The sequence below is a fragment of the Panthera uncia genome, assembly GCF_023721935.1.
Source record: "Panthera uncia isolate 11264 chromosome A3 unlocalized genomic scaffold, Puncia_PCG_1.0 HiC_scaffold_11, whole genome shotgun sequence".
NCBI classification, from domain to species: Eukaryota; Metazoa; Chordata; class Mammalia; order Carnivora; family Felidae; genus Panthera; species Panthera uncia.
The window spans coordinates 83,241,210-83,260,313 of NW_026057578.1; the positions used below are offsets into that span (position 1 = coordinate 83,241,210).

General features: G+C 37.6%; 2 protein-coding genes and 1 long non-coding RNA gene across 6 annotated transcripts in view; 1 reads left to right on the plus strand and 2 right to left on the minus strand.

The window, feature by feature from the left end:
• The window catches only part of PPP3R1 (protein phosphatase 3 regulatory subunit B, alpha), a 73,117-nt gene that overhangs the window by 22,577 nt on the left and 31,436 nt on the right, over positions 1 to 19,104 (minus strand). For 3 of the 4 annotated variants that reach the window (XM_049651569.1, XM_049651568.1, XM_049651571.1), the window contains exon 2: positions 10,645 to 10,684. In XM_049651569.1, the coding sequence (XP_049507526.1) occupies positions 10,645 to 10,657 (13 nt within the window). In that variant the 5' untranslated portion in view covers positions 10,658 to 10,684. Of the gene's footprint in view, positions 1 to 10,644; positions 10,685 to 11,436; positions 12,606 to 19,104 lie in introns of those variants that run through there. The other variant, XM_049651570.1, reaches the window with a different exon arrangement.
• On the minus strand, positions 548 to 10,638 carry LOC125937058 (uncharacterized). The gene is made up of 2 exons (XR_007462236.1): positions 8,421 to 10,638; positions 548 to 8,171 (listed from the first exon to the last, which is right to left on the minus strand). It is a non-coding gene; the product is annotated as an uncharacterized LOC125937058 (long non-coding RNA).
• On the plus strand, positions 12,595 to 13,146 carry LOC125937056 (TSC22 domain family protein 1-like). Its single transcript, XM_049651576.1, has one exon. It carries the CDS (start codon positions 12,616 to 12,618, stop codon positions 13,027 to 13,029), a length of 414 nt encoding a protein of 137 aa, XP_049507533.1. The 5' UTR covers positions 12,595 to 12,615; the 3' UTR covers positions 13,030 to 13,146.

Here is a 19,104-nt window from a genome sequence, read left to right on the forward strand (position 1 = left end):
AGAGCTAACAGCTTCAGAAAAAAATTTGTCATAGAAAAGCCATGTAATGTAAATTGTTGGAAGAAACCTTGGAGATGAAAACTCAAGATGAGGAAACAGACTCAGAGTTATTTAAGTTGCCAAATGCTATAAAGCTTGATCGCAAAACTGAGTGACAGCATTTCTTGAAATACTTTCTAATCTAATTTCTTTTCCTATGTTAGTTCCATTTGAATAGTTAGTACAGAAGATTAAGCTAAGAGATACTAAACACTGCTGTTCCTCAACATGCATTTTCAGGCAAGTGTGGAGAAAAGAGAACAGTAAGAATGTTCTCACCTCAAAGAAATAAAAATCAAACCACAGATTTCTGGGATGTTCTCCAGGTTATACATTACTGGTTTTCCTACTGAAGGTGTTTGTATTGCTGTTGTTTTTCTCTTTTTGGTTTATCTACACTGTGGTTCTAATAAAAATAGATAATTAGCCTACTGAAAAAGCATATAGTTAAAACACCATAAAAACACATCTTCAAGTTTTCTCATTGTTATTAATAACCAAGTCATACTTTTTTTTTTTTTTTTAGTTTATTTAGAGAGAAAGAAAAGGTGTGAGTGGGAGAGAGGCAGAGAGAGAGGGGGACAGAGGATTCAAAACAGGTTCTGGGCTATCGGCACAGAGCCCAACATGGGGCTTGAACTCAGGAGCCGTGAGATCATGACCGGAGCCAAAGTCAGAAGCGTACCCGACTGAGCCACCCAGGCACCCCACATACTTTTTTTTTTTTTTAACCTATGTGTACACTGTGTAAGCTAGTGTAAGCCTGAAAAGACACAGCTCTTAAAGATTTCCTATGTTTTCTAAGTCAAATTCAAACCCAACCCATTCATTACACATCACATTCTCCAGGTTTTCCTGGAGAGGGGACAGGGGCCAGAATCAGAGAAAGACAAAATCTCAAGCAGGCTCCACACTTAGCATGGAGCCCAACACAGGGCTCAATCCCACAATCCTAGGATCATGTTCCTGTGTTATGTTGTGTTTAAACACTTAGTTGCACTTTTTTAAAGCTTTGTACCACTCTCCAACCCCAACTCGCCCCAAAATATGGGATTTTTTTTTTTTTACAAAAGAATGCATATTTAAGACTTCTTTTACTTAGCACCAATTATTCAAGATTTTATGACTGCTCCAGAGCTTAACGTGGTTTATCATCAATAATGTCACACGACATACCCAATCTCTATTTTTCTTATAATGATTTGCCTTTTACCTTAAGAAATTCCAAAAAGAAAAAAAGAAAAGAAATTCCAGCACACAATTTATATTCTTTTCTTTCTTCTTGAAGACTCTTCACAGACAATTCTGGTTTCTTGCTCTAATTTGTACCAAATGCTTTCTAGGCCCATAGGCATAGTTATTATCCTGTGATTTTCACTGGTGTCTTAGAGATTTGGTTTTGCGGATCTCATCTGCTTTAACTTCTACTTCATTTCTCTGACTACATATTCAAAAACTTATAGAAGATAAATTTCCCAAAAATCCCTAAATTTCTGAAAATGTCTTTAATTTGATCTCACACCTGAACAATCATTTAGCTGGTATCAAACTCTAGGTTTAGGAACTCAGAACTTTGAATAAATTGCTCCACTGCTTTCTAATATCTAAGAAATCCAATGCCAAAACACTCCTATTCTTTTTAGGCAATTTTTCCCCCAACTAGCAGCTTTTAGAATTTTCTTTTCACTCCTGGAATTTTAAAATGTAAACTTCTCAAAAGAAGTTGAGACTAAATGTTGATCTTATTTCATCTAAACTTCTTGGTAATCAGAATGCTCTTTCAATCAGAAGATTTTATTTTTCAGGTGAGGGAAATTTTCTCCTACTTTTCAATCATTAGTTTTGCTTCTATTTTTATCTACTACATCTCTTGAAATTTCCTTTAGGCAGTTGCTATTACTGTCTGTATATGTGCCACAAAGCTTTCTTTTTTGGTATATTTTTCCTTATTCTTTGCTCTAACATTCTGAAGGAGATCCAAGAATTTATCATACTTCTGCTAACTGGATGGCTAGGCCTTTTCACCAGCTAAAGTAACTGACTTCTCCTTATCACCTATGAAATTATTCAAATTTGTGGTAGGCTATGTCATGAACTTCACTGTTAAAACTACAAATTTGTAAGTACTGCCATACCAACATGGGATAGTCTAGCACCTCACTTTTTCTTAAGACTACTTCTAAAATTTTTGTGTTTATTGGAGAGAGAGAGAGAGAGAAAGACAGAATCTGAAGCAGGCTCCAGGCTCCAAGCTGTCAGCACAGAGCCCAACATGGGGCTCAAACTCACCAAACCATGAGATCATGACCTGAGCCAAATGCAGACACTTAACGGACTGAGCTACCAAGGTGCCCCAAGACTACTATTAAAAACCCTCAAATATTTAGAACCTAGAAGACAATCCAGGTATTTGTAAAAAAAAAAAAAAAAAAAAGAGAGACATATAACAGCAAGTCACGGTAACAACTCAAAACCCAGATGTTCAAGTCACACACTATAAAAGACTTCAAAATCTTTTTTTTTTTTTAATGTCTATTTATCTATTTAGAAAAAGTGCACATGAGCAGGGGAGGGGCAGAGAGAGGAGGAGAATCCCAAGCAGGCTCCACACTCAGCACAGAGCCTGAAGCGGGGCTCAATCTCACAACCCTGGGATCATGACCTGAGCTGAAAACAAGAGTCTGATGCTTAACTGCTTAACCAAGTGAGCCACCCATGGCCCCTAGAAAACTTTTTTCCCCTGCCTTCATGGCTCAGCTCTAAGGCTTTACTGAAAGAAAGTAGAATATAAGCAATTCTCAGCAGACTGGGTAAAATAGAGTTCAGGATCACTATATAATTAAGCAAATGGTAAATCATAGCTGGTAGACTAAGAAATATGAACTATGTGGGGCACCTAGGTGGCTCAGTCGGTTAAGCGTCTGACTTCGGCTCAGGTCATGCTCTCATGGTTTGGGAGTTCGAGCCCCAGTGTCGGGCTCTGTGCTGATGACTTGGATCCTGGAGCCTGCTTCAGATTCTGTGTCTCCCTCTCTCTCTGCCCCTCCCACATTCACACCCTCTCTCAAAAATAAACAAACACTTAAAAAAAAAAAAAGAAACATGGACTATGTGATATGAATTTATGAATATTTTAATCAAAGTAACAAATACAGAAGTCAATTTCAAAGTTAATGACAAAAAGGTTTAAAATAAATAGCTTTAGGGCCCCTGGGTGGATCAGGTGGTTAAGTGTCCAACTTCGACTCAGGTCATGATCTCACAGTTCCTGACTCCGAGCTCCACGTGGGGCTCTGTGCTAACAGCTTGGAGCCTGGAACCTGCTTCACATTCTGCATCTCCCTCTCTCTCTGCCCTTCCCCCACTCACAGTCTCTCTCAAAAATAACATTTAAAAAATTTTAAGTAATACTGAATGGCATTTTAGGAATAAAATGTTTTACTATTTTCACCTGTGCACATTCAAACTGAATTTAATATCAATAAATATTAAAAAGGTTTCCTCCAAAGATTTGAGATGATGAATAAAGGTTTGATAGTCAACCAGAGATCACTCTTTAGAACACATATTATTTAAAAACTACATGGATGGAACTGGAGGGTATTATGCTAAGTGAAATTAGTCAGAAAGACAAAAATCATATGACTTCACTCATATGAGGACTTTAAGAGACAAAACAGACGAACATAAGGGAAAGGAAACAAAAATAACATAAAAACAGGGAAGGGGACAAAACAGAAGAGACTCATAAATATGGAGAACAAACTGAGGGTTGCTGGAGGGGTTGTGGGAGGAGGGATGGGCGAAATGCGTAAGGGGCATTAAGGAATCTACTCTTGAAATCATTGTTTCGCTATATGCTAATTTGGATGTAAATTAAAAAAAAAACTGAATGGAATTAAGCTAGTTCAAATAAGAAAGGAAAAAAAGAATGCAGAAAAAGAGGAAATTAAATTTAGAGGAGCTTTTTCTTTGAAAAAGTTTTGTTTTCATAACAAAGAAAAACTAGATCAAAGAATATGAACATGTAAATTTCCCTGAGACTATCTGATTGAGAGCAGAAATTAACAGCACAAAGTAAGGTCAATTATCTCCACACTTTCAAGTCACCTGTAAATACTCAAAACAGAAACAAAACTGCCTGACTACGAGACTGTTTACTCAAAATGAGAGCAGTGTCCTATAGGCTAATGATGTCTTATAGTTCTTTATGCAAAAGACATGCCTTCAGAGTCTGCCAAGCTCTTCTTGGGTCACCTTCTAATGAAAGAAAACTGAGACATCTTTTTAGATGGAAGATTTCTTAGTCTTTCATCTACATTCAGTTTACAAAATAAGCCCTATGTTTACCAATTTTATCAAAAACATTCAGAATTATACTGGTTTTATCAGCAGTAAAAATTAGCTGAATCTGATTTTCCACTCATACCTCCAACTATTCCCCCATTTTAGTCCTCTGCTTAAACTATCTAAAGTAGTATCTTGCACTGAGTCACTTTTCCAAGTTACCATGCCAAGTTACAACTAAGGTCCCAACTTTGAACAAATCACCCAATAGAGTATATACATTTCCTGGTCCAGACAAGTGAGCCAAAGTCACAATGGCTTAGAATAATTTAACTCAATAAAAAGTAAACGCTGAATTGTGAGACAATAAAAGAATACTTATCTACATATTAGACAATCCAGTTTTGTCTGAAATCATTCATGTAAACACAAACATAACATTAATCATGTAATATTTACTATATGGAAGACTACATTAGTATTGTGATTAAAAATATAACTGTGGTATGCCTGGGTGGCTGGTTCGGTTAAGCGTCTGACTTTGGACCAGATCATAATTTTATGGTTTGGGAGTTAGAGCCCTGACAATCTCTACTGTCAGCACAGAGCCTACTTTTTGGATCCTTTGTCTGTCTGTCTGTCTGTCTGTCTCTCTCTCTCCCTCCCTCTGCCCCTCCCCCACTCATGCACACCCACACACTCTCTAAAATAAACATTAAAAAAAAATATGACTCTGGAGCATGACTACTTGAGATCAACTCATAGTTTTGTTACTTTTCCTATTGTTGTGTGGCCTTAAGTCTGTTAGTGAAGGTCTCTCTGCCTGTTTTCTCATCTATATAGCAGGGAAAGTAAACCTCTTTCATGAGGCTATTGTAAAGATTAAAAAGGTTAATATATGTGAAGTGCTTAGAATAATGCCTGGCACATGTTAAATGCCATATAAATATTTGTTGTGATTATTTACGAAAATAAATGGGGTGACTGGTAACCACTGGGTTTTCCTAAAGGTACAGCCTTTAAAATTATCCAAGTAGTTGTCTATGTAGTCCAGCTCTGAGTTCTAACTAGCTTTTTCAGTCAACAGACACTTATTCAGCATCTGCTCTATGCCAGGTATTGCACTTATGCTTTTACTGTCAATGCCTCAATTCCTTTATTGGTGAAAATGAGCTTAAAAATACCCTCTTATTATTAAAGCTTGCAGTGCTGCATATGCCATACTTAGCTATAAATTAATTATTGCTCCTTGATATTACTTTTAGTTTCTTCCTCCTCCCTTTTTCCATTCATTAAAAAATAAAACAAAACAAAAAACTTCTGGGGGCACCTGTGTGGCTCAGTTGATTGAGCGCCCGACTTCGGCTCAGGTCATGATCTCAAGGTTCATGAGTTCAAGCCCCACACTGGGCTCTTTGCTGTCAGCACAGAGCCCGCTTCTGATCCTCTGCCCACCCCACCCCCCAGCTTGCACTCTAATTTAAAAAAAAAAAAAAACCTTTTAATAATGGAAAATTTCAAACACATACAAAGGTGAGAGACTAGTTTAATGAATTCCATATACTTATCATCCAACTGTTCAACCATTAACACATGAGAAATCTTATTTATACACCCACTTCAATTATCTTAGAGCAAATCCCAGACATATCATTTCCTTGTAACTTCAGTATTATCTTTAAAAGACATTGTTTTTAAAAACATCACAATAACACTACTTGAAAAAATATTAATAAATAATTAACTCCTTGATATTAAACAATCATGCTCCGATTTCCCCAAACAGCACAAATGATTTTACAGGTGTTTTTAATCCATCTGGTTTGGCAAATAGTCAGTGTGTCAATAAAATGAAATTGACTTTAAGAGTAACAGTTTCATTAGAGTAGTAAAAGATAAAAGCCAGATTGCAGCAGGCCAAGAAATTAGCAAAAATAAGGAAATAGATACTATGTGAGTATAACTTGGTGACTCAAAGTTCTTTCCTTGGTCTTGACAAGAGCATTAACATCCAGAATACTGCTGTTCTAATTAGTGATATTGGCAAACACTTTATAGTGCTTAGTAAGTTGTAGGCATTGCTGAAAGCAGTTTGCATGTATTAACTGAATCACAACAATTCTATACAACAGGTACTATTACCATTTTACAGATGAGGAAACCAAAGTACTGAAAAGTTAAATAACTTAAGTGCTCAAGGTCACAAAGCTAGTAAAAGGTAGAGTTGGAATTTGAACTTAGGTATACAGTACTTATTACACAAACTGTGGCAAGACTTCTTTTTTTGTAATATAAGTGTTTTTGTTAGCTTTTGATCTGACCTACTAAATTTTTTAACCTCTGTTAAACTTAGAAATATTTAGTATATCTTCATCTCTGGGGTATTTTGAGATTCAGAAATTATGCTCATTATGAACATTTAATCCGTAGTGACAGATTAAGTGACCTAACGACTGGAAGAGTGAAATTTTAGTCTTTGATCTATGCTGTGTTGCTTATTGGCTGGGTCATTTTCTATAGTGTAAAGAGGCACTATTCTTACATTTAACCAAATTATGCAACTGCATTTTGTCAGATGTTTCACTGTTGCCTTCTTTTACTCTAAAATCTAATATTACATGTCATTAAAAGTAAATTAAAGTTGAAAAAAAAGAAATAAGGAAATGGAGATAACTGTACACTATATGCTCTTTTTTTGAGAAGCTCAAATAGGAGAAAAAGTGAAGAAAAACTAGGAGGTACATGAAGGATCAGAATCAAAGCATAGTTGATTATATGTGTAAACTGAAGAGCTAAAACTTAAGATATATAGGAAAAGACAGAGAAACAAAATAAGGTCCTAGAGATGAGAGTGGATGAGGTTAAAAGCACAAGGAAGGAGGCTGACCTTGAATGAGGGGGTATAATCCAAACTGACACTGACAGAAGGAGTCAGTTAAGCATGACTGGCACTGAGAAAATTGGCAGGCAGAGGTAGAAGATGGAGGGGCATGAGGAGGCTAACACTTAAAATGTTTTCAGTTTTCTTAAGACTCAGGAGACAAGGCATTGATTAAAAGCAGAGTACTGGAAAGGATTATGCAAGGGATTTGGATAGAATGTTGAAGACCTGGCTGAAATTTAAGGAGACTGAAAAAGACAAACAGGACCAGACAGGTAAAGAATTAATCAGCATTCGAATCTTAAATAGCTTTCAAAACCAATTTCATCACCCCATCCACAAAGCTCTTAACTTCTGTAACCAAAAGTAATTTTCCCTCCTTAGAATTTTTATTTTTCATAATGGTTTACTTGTACTGTAATAATTTTACCCAATAGCCAGACTGTAAGTACTTTGTGGGTGCTTACTTTATCTGTATATCACAAGGCTGAAGACAGTTCCTTACAGAATATAATTTACCATCTTCTTACTTTTAATTTTTTAAATGTTTATTCATTTTTGAGAGAGACACATAGAACATGAGTGGGGGAGGAGTGGAGAGAGAGAAACACAGAATTCGAAGCAGGTTCCAAGGCTCTGAGCTGTCAGCACAGAGCCCGATGTGGGGCTCAAGCCCACGAACTGTGAAATCATGGCCTGAACTGAAGTTGGATGCTCAACTGACTGACCCACCCAGGCGCCCTGAATCTTCTTACCTTTTTTAAGGTAAATACTAAAGGAACAAAACAGACAGTAACTACCTGAAGAGCTGAGACCACTCCAGCCTGAGACAATTACATAAGAACCCATCAAGAACACAGAATTAAGGTGAGTCTTGAAGAGGTGAGAAGGCAAGACATTATTTAACCTGAACAGGGACGTATAAATAGTGAAGTGCCTCAAGAATTAGTTTTAACAGGGGCGCCTGGGTGGCGCAGTCGGTTAAGCGTCCGGCTTCAGCCAGGTCACGATCTCGCGGTCCGTGAGTTCGAGCCCCGCGTCAGGCTCTGGGCTGATGGCTCGGAGCCTGGAGCCTGTTTCCGATTCTGTGTCTCCCTCTCTCTCTGACCCTCCCCCGTTCATGCTCTGTCTCTCTCTGTCCCAAAAATAAATAAAAAACGTTGAAAAAAAAAAAATTAAAAAAAAAAAAAAGAATTAGTTTTAACAGAGGCACCTGGGTAGTTCAGTCAGTGAAAATCCGACTCCTGATTTTGGCTCAGGTCATGATCTCATGTTCATGAGTTCGAGCCTTGAGTCTAGCTCCCCACTGACAGTACAGATCCTGCATGAGAGTCTCTCTCTCCCCCTCTGCCCCTCCCGGGCTCATGCACACTCTCTCTCTCAAGAATAAATAAATTAAAAAAAAAAGAGTTTTAACATTCTTATCTATAATGGTAGTTATTCACAGATAACACTAACCTCTTCCAATAATATAAAGAAGTTTTTCAGGGGTGCCTAGGTGTCTCAGTCGGTTGGGAGTCCGACTTTGGCTCAGGTCATGACCTCACGATTCCTGAGTTCAAGCCCTGCATCAGGCTCTGCGCTGACAACTCAGAGCTTGGAGCCTGCTTCCAATTCTGTGTCTCTGTCTCTCTCTCAAAAATAAACAAATGTTAAAAAAAAAATTTTTAGGGGCTCCTGAGTAGCTCAGTCAGTTGAGTGTCCAACTTTGGCTCAGGTCATGATCTCACTGTTTGTTTTGAGTTTGAGCCTCGCACTGGGCCCTGGGCTGACAGTCAGAGCCTGGAGCCTGCTTCAGATTCTGTGTCTCCCTCTCTCTCTGCTCCTCCCCCACTTGTGCTCTCTGTCTCTCTCTTAAAAATAAACATAAAAAAAAACTTGAAGTTTTTAAAATGACAAAAAAAATTTACTACAATATGTGGATGGGAGAAAAGTGGTTTCAATGTAGACAAGTTCATTTTGGGGAAATCATCCAAATCATGTATAAAATATTATAAAAGCACATTTTCTTCTAGTGAACCAAATAGGGAACAGAGAAAAAAAGCTATAAACTGGGTAGAAGAACCCAGATAGATTCATAGCTGGTTACACAATCACTGACAACTATAGATCTTCAGTGACAAGGCTCAACAGTTTCATCAAAGCATAGATGAAGTAGTAAGAAAGAAGACTTACTACTAAGTTCTGAAGATAAAACTGAAAGGGGCAGCTTTAACAGTGTATGCATTATTTGTTAACAGTGTATGCTCAGGTTGTGATCTTGCAGCTCATGGGACCAAACCCTGTGTTGGGCTGTGTACTGACAAGCTCAATGCCTGCATGGGATTCTCTCTCCCTCTGTCTGCCTCTCCCCTGCTCACACGCTCTCTCTCAAAATAAATAAATAAGAATTTAAAAACAAATTATAGAAGTTACAAAATGTAAGATGAAATGATAAATAATTTCAGCTTATTATAACTGCTACAAAGAAAATAAATGGGGTACTATTCATGACAGAGAATCTAAGCAGAGAGAGAAAAAACATCTCCAAAGGGGTGACATTTATGCTGACAGTTGAATGACAACAACGTCAAATAAAGAGTTGATAGAACAGCATTCTACCCAGAGCGCATAAGCAAGCAAAGGTGTTGAAGAGAATGAAATGAACACAGGTTTTGGGAAAAGAAAGGAGACTAATGAAACAAAGGGCAACTGGGAAAGTGACACACAAACCAAGCGACACTTCATTGCAAGACAATGTCTCCAAATGGGGAAGGACCAGTTACATCTAATAGAAATGGCAAGGAAGGTTCAGAACTGTTTGGGTATCCTGGGACCTCGTGATGCCATCTGAACTTACCAATGGTCCCTATTCCAATTCTAAAGATCTCTCCCTTTCCCAATCATTGCTCTTCCATACAAGAGACTTTATGATTTTTATATAAGCTCCCTAGTGCTCTGATCCTTAAATCAAGAATTTCAAAAACTGTCATTTTCTTTCTTTACATTCTCCAGTACACTCAGAAAGAACCAGACCACCCCACACTTCTTATACTCTTCACTCCTCTGAGAAACATCTTTGGCAATAGCTATTTGGTCTATCGAAGTTTTGCCTTCAACACACTTTATTTTATATAACCAAAGGATAAGTCAATTAACTGTTTACCTGAAACTTTGTTAATCTGAAAACCTTCTGTTGGGTTACGCCACTGAGATCTGAGGGCTAATTTGTAACTACAGCACAATATAGATAATAAAGAGCAGCTCTATTAAAAAAACAAAACAAAAACAGTTCCCTGCTCTGATAACTTTAAAAGACAAAGTCAAATTCATTACTCATTTTAAATAGTTAAGGGCTAACTTTACTATGTAGATATACAGAGGTGTATGATATATACATATATAAAGAGAGATGTGTAAATAAAAGAAATTCTTGATAACAAGAATATGTGACTTACAGTGTGAGCACATTTCCAAAGGATAACTTGCCTCATTTCCCTGGAGAAAGAAATAAATAATAATTAGTCACAAAATTGGTACAAATGTCTTTAAAAGGTTTAAATATTCTGAGTCACAAAACATAGGGAAATAAGCCAAAAACCAATGTATCTAGGTCTATAAATTACTGTTTTTTGATAAGAAAAAAATCATAAAATAGGATATAAAGAGCTCTCAAATCACAACAGGCCTGAGTTGGGTCTCTGACATTATGACTTATACAAACACTTGACTAAAATTTACTTTAAATATTTTTAATGCCCTAAACATATGGATTGTATAATTTTAAAACACAGGAGACTGTCAATGTTCTGTCTTGCTGAGTAAATTCATTTTAGGACAAAAATCAAAATAGTTTCTCCTGCCACATATATTTAAATGAAGAGTTTCCGGAGACTGTAAAGCTGTTAAAAAGAAAAAAAAGAAAAAAAAAACTATTAGCATTTATACCTACTATCTTCTATATGCCACGCAACTAAAATAAAACAAATATTAATAGGAAGATGGGTCCAATGTAAGGCAGCCAATTCAAATTTTTCTTTTGAAAAGTCTTATCTCATGGGTAAATTCCAAGTTGATAAATTTATCTGAACTCCTAACTTATAAAATATATAAAACCAACCATCTATTTACTATCCAGGATTCCATGTGAATTTATTTAAGGAAAAAAGAGCTCTAGAAAAACTACAGACCCAGTCAAAAGCCCACATTTAACAATTCTTAATGAACTGACCCTAGGGAGGTCAAAGTACCTGGTGGATGATCACATCATTTGATCAGTGATGAAACCAGTTCTAAATCTGAAACAGTAAAAACTTCTAGTAAAACAGACTCACGTGAGATAAAAACAATGAAAATCCTTTTAAAGTCTACAGAATTTAAATTAATGTAAACTGAATTTTTAAAGTTCAGTTATAAAATCAGAGTACTACACATCCTATATTCCGTTTACCTAATCTTGACCCTATCTAGCAACATGTGCAATAGGATAATATATGAATATACTTACAATAGCCTGTGAAGTTATTGAATACAGTCTGAAAAGAACATTCTAGTCTGGCTCACTAGTTTTTAAACTCCTAAAAAGTTATCTTACACTATGTAAATTTGAAGTCTAAGAAAGGTTATCCCGTAAATTAGCTAGCATCTTCAATTCTTATCATGCATGCTACCAATCATTAATTAGTTTTTTCCTTGAAAATTATAGCAGATAACTGCAATTTTCCAGAACTGGTTAATTTAAGGTTACTTTAAATATCAAATATATATTGAGGCGCCTGGGTGGCTCAGTAGGTTAAGTGTCCAACTTCAGCTCAGGTCATGATCTCACAGTTCGTGGGTTCAAGACCCATATCAGGCTCTGTACTGACAGCTCAGAGCCTGGAGCCTGCTTCAGATTCTCTGTCTCTGTCTCTCCCCCACTTGAGCACGTGGTCTCTCCCCCTCTTTAAAAAATAAACATTAGGGGCGCCTGGGTGGCTCAGTCGGTTAAGCGGCCGACTTCAGCTCAGGTCATGATCTCGTGGTCCGTGAGTTCGAGCCCCGCGTCGGGCTCTGTGCTGACAGCTCAGAGCCTGGAGCCTGTTTCAGATTCTGTGTCTCCCTCTCTCTGACCCTCCCCTGTTCATGCTCTGTCTCTCCCTGTCTCAAAAATAAATAAAACGTTAAAAAAATAAAAAATAAACATTAAAAATATTTTAATATTGAAAAGCCTTAGTGGAGCCCGGCGGTAGACCTCGGAGGCTTCTCTGCACAGCAGTAGGATCAGCATCTTCCTGGGATCACCAAGCCCCAGAAGCTGGGTTTCTTTAAACCAGGGCTGCTGTTTTCTGTTTCTCCCTGGGCTGCAAAAAGCTAGAAGATTTTTATCTAGCTCAAACAAGGCTGCTGGTATTCCTTTTTCCCGTGAGGCTGTTTTTGGCTGCAATTGCATGAAATCCCAATGGTGTAGACCAGTGGTGATGGATCTAGGAGTTCACCAACTGAGACATTTTTCAATTTCTTTCTTGTCATCCTTGCTGGAGACTGAAAACACTTCTGTGAGACTTGACAATAGCTCCTCGGGTGCAAGTGTGGTAGCTATTGACAACAAAATCGAGCAAGCTATGGATCTGGTGAAAAGCCATCTGATGTATGTGGTTAGAGAGGAAGTGGAAACCCTTAAAGAGCAAATCAAAGAACTAATAGAGAAAAATTCCCTGGAGCAGGAAAACAATCTGCTGAAGACACTGGCCAGTCCTGAGCAGCTTGTCCAGTTTCAGGCCCAGCTTCAGACTGGCTCCCGCCCTGTGACCACACAGCCCCCAGCCCAGCCAGCGTTCCAGGGCTCAGGACCAACCGCATAGCCTCCCATGCCCCTGAAGAACTGGCCGCTGCTGTCTGAACTGAACAGACCAGAGAAGATGTACAAGGGGGAATCCATCCACCTCTACAGTCACCCATTTCATTGCTCACTGCACAAGAGAAGTGAAGCTGACCTATGCCATTGTGTCTGTTTTCCAGTATTAAACACTCATGTGCTTTTGGCTTGAAGAAATTTCTTAGTTGGGTGAATTAAAGGTTAATCAGATAATTAGCATGGATATACTGGGACCTCATGCAGCTTGGCAGATATGTGAGAAGTGGTTCCATTCATGCTGAGGAGCTGTGTGCCTTTCCATCATCCCTTCCCTGCTCCCCATCCCTGCTCCCAAGAGTTCTCTCCTGCTTGCATGTAGTATACTCCATGGGGTTAGAAGCAGTGGGGCTCCAGTGGACTTTCCTCTCTCCTCTTCCCCATGAGGAACTTGAAAGGGAGGTCAGAGTAAAGACTGACACATAGTCTTACCTAAGATGAGGGGAAACATAGTTCATCATACAAATTGACAACTGTCACCAAAAATCCATAAAACGATAGTACTGTGCCTCTTTCTAAAACAGTAGATGACACAAAATTCTTTGAGATGGTGACAGGTAGCTGGGACCCCAGGCTATCTTACCATGAAGGTTGTTTTGCTTATTGTATATTTGTGTATGTAGTGGAACTATTTTGTACAATAGAGGGCTGTAACTACTATTTATGTTGTACAGATTGAAATCCAGATGTCTGAAGAGGTGTGGATTGTCTTTTATACAGAGATGCACAGAAAAAATGCTACATGAAGAAAACTACACCTGAAGAAATTTTAAGAATCTGGCATCGTCAGTCACTTTGTGTAATCTAAACTCTTCTAGTTGCTGAATATCTTGAAGTAAATTCCTGTTCGCTGAAGTCTTTTGATTGAGCTGGTTGAATACTTTGAAAAATGATCCATTCTAGCTAATGAAATGGATCTCCCAGTAGGGGTTTCTGCATATTACCTGTATAGTAGTTATTAGTTAATACGCATTTGTTTCTGTGCATGTTCTCTACACAGTTGTAAGGTGTCACTGTATTTAAGAGCTGCACTTGTCAACTTTCAATAAAGCATATAAAATGTTGATAAAAATATTTTAATATCAAATATATATTAAAGATAGAAGAAAATGATAAACAGCGGCATCTGGGTGGCTCAGTCAGTTAAGCCTCTGACTTCAGCTCAGGTCATGATCTCATGGTTTGTGAGTTCAAGCCCCGCATCAGGCTCTGCGTGGAAAGCTCAGAGTCTGGAATCTACTTCAGATTCTGTGTCTCCCTCTGCCCTACCCAGTTCATACTCTGTCTCTCTTTCGCTCTCAAAAATAAACATTAAGAAAATATTTAAGAAGAAATAGCAAACACTAATAAAACCTGACCATTAGTAATGAACAGAGATAGAGTTTTGCTTATTCTGCCCCTTACTTGATTTTAAGACTCTAATGATTCCTATCTTTTACTGCCTCACATACGTATTTCATACCTAAAATTTTATATATGCTTTAAAAAAAATCTCACTCTACCTTAAAGTATGTTTCTTGAAACATTCTCAAAAGAGTATAATGACACTTTGAATTGTCATTGAGTTGTGTGTGTGTGTTTTATGATAATGATTAATGTTATAATTGTCTTAGAAGTGAGGGCATGGGGCACCTGGCTGGCTCAGTCAGAGGAGCATGCAACTCTTGATCTAGGGGTTAAGAGTTCGAGCCCCACATTTGGTACAAGGATTACTTAAATAAATAAAACTTAGAAAAAAAAAAAAAGTGAGGGCAAAAGAGTTATATGGTAGTTTCAAGGACGACTCTGAAACCCAGTCCTTATTTCTCCCACCCACTAACCTTCACAGCGTTATCACTTCTTTATAAATAATACCATCAATCCTCTATCCACATTATTCCCAGCTAGCCAACATCCACAAGACCCAAGGACCAGCCCAGCTAGAGCCCTTCAGTGCTTTTCCACCAATACTGAATGCCTCATCTATCTCCTAAACTTAAAATCTATATATCCAAAAGGTTACTTCAACCTCAACCTGAATAGTCTTGTGCCTGGTAAAAAAAAAATCTTTCAAGTATCAAGGAAAATGCTTTCCCCAGATAACCAAAAACTGAAAGAATTAAGCTCCAATGCATGTGCAGTACAAGAAACGTCCTAAGAATATTCTTCAGGCATAAGAAAAATTGTACTAAATGGAAATCTGATTCTAGACCAGGAAATGAAGATCACCAAAAAGATAAATTTGTGGGGCGCCTGAGTTGCTCAGTCAGTTAAATGTCTGACTTCCGCTCGGGTCATGATCTCACAGTCTGTGGGTTCAAGCCTCACATGGGGCTCTGTGCTGACAGCTCAGAGCCCGGAGCCTGCTTAGGATTCTGTGTCTCCCTCTCTCTCTCTGCCCCTCCCCTGCTCGCACTCTCTCTCAATAATACATAAACTTTAAAAAAAAAAAAAAAAGGTATATTTGTATGTAAATATAAAAGACTTTTTTCTCATTTTTAAATATCTTTAAAATATAATTAACTTACTTAACACAAACATAGCAACAATGTATTGTGGGGTATATAACATATACATAGAAGTAGAATGTGTGACAACAGCAGCACAAATATGAGAGAGGAATGATGTATGTTGTCAAAATCTTGCACTATGAGGGAAACATTACAATGTTATTTGAAAGTAGAGCATAATGTTAAAGATGTATATTATAGGGGCGCCCTAAGTGGCTCAGTTGGTTGGGCTGACCGTCTGACTCTTGATTTCAGCTCAGGTCATGATCTCACAGTTCATGAGTTTGAGCCTGTGTAAGGCTCTGCACTAACAGCATGGAGCCTGCGTGGGCTTCTCGCTCTCCCTGTCTCATTGCCCCTGCCTCTCCTCTGCTCTCTCAAAATAAATAAACATTAAAAAAAAAAATGTGTATTAAAAACCCTACAGCAACTGTTTTAATTAAAAAAAAATTTTTTTAATGTTTATTTTTGAGAGAGAGAGAGAGAGAGAGACAGAGTGTGAGTGGGCAAGGGGCAGAGAGAGCAGGAGACACAGAATCCGAAGCAGGCTCCAGGCTCTGAGCTATCAACACAGAGCCCACACGGGGCTTAAACTCGTGAACCGCGAGATCATGACCTGTGCCGAAGTCAAATGCCAAACCGAATGAGTCACCCAGGAGCCCAGCAACTGTTTTTTAATAAAAAGATAAATACAACAGTATCATAAAGAATACTCAATCCAAAGGGAGGCAGATAAATAGGATAAAAGAAACAAAAATCAAGTGTGGAAAAAACAAAGTACAATAGCACAATGGCAGATTTAAATCCAAACATTTTGAGAATGATACTATGTTAAGGGTAAACATTGTAGTAATTACAATTAAAGACACAACTGTACGCTATCTATAAGAAGTCTACCTTAAAAACAAGTTAGAGGTAGGTTAAAACTAAAAAGACAGAAAGATATACCACAAAAGTATTAATCAAAAGAAGCATACAGTGGCTAGTAACAATGGAAAACGCAGAATTCAGAACAAGTAATACATTATCAGGGGTAAAGAGGGCTATATAATGTTAAAAGAGTGGATTCATTAGGAAGATGTAACGATACTAAGTATATTGTGATTTATAATAAAAAATGTATTTAGTTTTGTTTCTAGCATAGAGATTCTAAAACCCTCAGAACTTCTTAAGTGAGAACTATAAAGATGTCTTATGTTAAGGAGGGGACTGTGAGAGAGCACCTAAAGACAGGGACTGTCTGGTTGCCAGGAGAACCAATTATATGATTAGAAGGCTGTAATTTTAGCCCCACTACCCTCTGACCTTTGGGGAGGGGGGGGCTACAGGATGAATTAATCACCAAAGATCAATGATTTAATCAACTGTAGTTAACTAAGCCATCATAAAAACCCAAAAGGACAGGGTTCAGAGAACTTGCAAGTTGGTGAACACGAAAAGATGCAGGGAGAGTGGAGCACCTGGAGAGGGCACACCCTTTCCTATGTATCTTGCCTCATGTGTCCCTTCCATTTGGCCATTCCTAAGTTATATCCTTATAATAAACTGTGATTTAGTAAATAAAGTGTTTCCCTGAGTCCTATGAGTCACTCTAGCAAATTAATCAAACCCAAAACAGGGGTCATTTTATCCTTTCAACTATACCAGGTTGGTCAGAACTTCAGGAGACAATCTAGATCTGTTAACTGGCATCTGAAGGAGAGAGACAGAGGCAGTCTTGCAGGACTGAGCCCTTCACCTGTAGAATCAAATGCTATGTCTAGGTAGACAGTGTCAGAATTGAATTGTAGGACATCTAACTAATGTCCAGAAATTGTGCGGATGTGTGGGGAACCCCCGAGCCTCCCATACTGTAATTAGGTCTACACACACACACACACACAGTTAACACAGCTTCAAAATAAATGAAAGCAAGTACTAATTAAAGAATGGAAAGGAAAACAGTCAATCATTTTGGAGATTTTAATATTTCTCTCACAGTAACTGAAAGAAAACAAATAGAACAAAAAAATAAAGTTATAGAAGATTTGAACACATACGATCAACATGTCCTAAACCAGCAGAATATTCTTTTCTAATGAACATGGAACATTCACAAAGCCATTATTCTGAGCCTCAAAAAGTCTCAATAAATTGAAAGGCCTAAAATCATACAGAATATATTCTTCCATTATGATATAATTAAACTAGAAAGGTATTTGGGAATAATCAAATATTTGGAAACAAAGCACAATTCTAATAACCCAGGAGTCACAGAGGAAATGACAAAGAGAAATCAGAAAATGCTTTGAATAGAATGAAAACAGAACCCATTAGAACTTGTAAGATATAGGTTAAGCAGTGTTTTGAGGAAAATGCGTTACAAGAGAAAGTCCAAAACATAATGATCTGTTCCCAAAGTAAAAGGCTAGAAAAAAGAAGTTAAACCTAAAGAAAGAAAAAAAATGAGAAATTAATAAAATAGAAATGGGCAAAGAAAAATCGATAGACAAAAACTTTTTTGGAAAAGGTCAATAAGTAATCCCTCAGGCAAATCAATACAAATCCTACAGACATTAAAAGAAAAATAAAGGAATTTTCTAAACAATGTTATAAAAAAAAAATGTTATAACTAAGATAAATGGACAAGTTTCTTGAAGGCCCATATGATAAAACTGGCTCAAGAGAAAAAAGAAATGCTGAACAGCTCTACAGCTCTTAAAATACACTGAATTTGAGTTTAAAAGTTTCTTACAAAGAAAACTACAGACCCGACTGCTTCACTGCTCAGTTCAATCATATATTCCAAGTACAAAAACATGCCAACCCTACACAAATTCTTTCAAAAAGCAGAAGGAAGGAATAGTTCTTAAACTCATTTAATGAGGCTAGTATTACCTTCGTACCAAAATCAGAGAATAACATTACATTATAAAAAAGAAAACTATACTCCCATACTTCTTCACAACAGTGGATACAAAAATCCTTAACAATATCTGAGTAAATCCAGAAAAAAAAATTTTTAATATTATTAATTTTTGAGAGTGAGAGAGAGAGACAGAGACAGAGACAGAACATGAGCGGGGGAAGGGCAAAGACAGAGGGAGACACAGAATCTGAAGCAGGCTCCAGGCTCTGAGCTGTCACCACAGAGCCTGACACAGGGGTCAAGCCCACGAACCATGAGATCATGACCTGAGCAGAAGTCAGAGGCTTAACTGAATGAGCCACTCAGGCGCCCCCAGAAAAAATTTTAAAGAGAATAAAATTCATGACCAACTGAGGAAAACCCCAGCAATGCAAGCTTGGTTTAACATTCAAAATCAATGTGATTCACTACACTAACAGCTAAAAAATAAAAAATACATATGATCATCAACATATATAAACAAAAGCATGTGACACATTTCAACACCCGTAAGAACCACAATCCAGCAAAGATCTTCTTCGATTTATTAAGCCTATCTACAAAAAGCCTAAGCTAACATACTTAATATGGTGAACAGTCGACTAAATGCCTTCTCCCTAAGATCAGGAACAAGATAAAGGTATCTGCA

Bases quoted from the DNA above. Each gene is read 5' to 3' on its own strand.
- LOC125937056 (XM_049651576.1), top strand. From the start codon at position 12,616: ATGAAATCCCAATGGTGTAGACCAGTGGTGATGGATCTAGGAGTTCAC.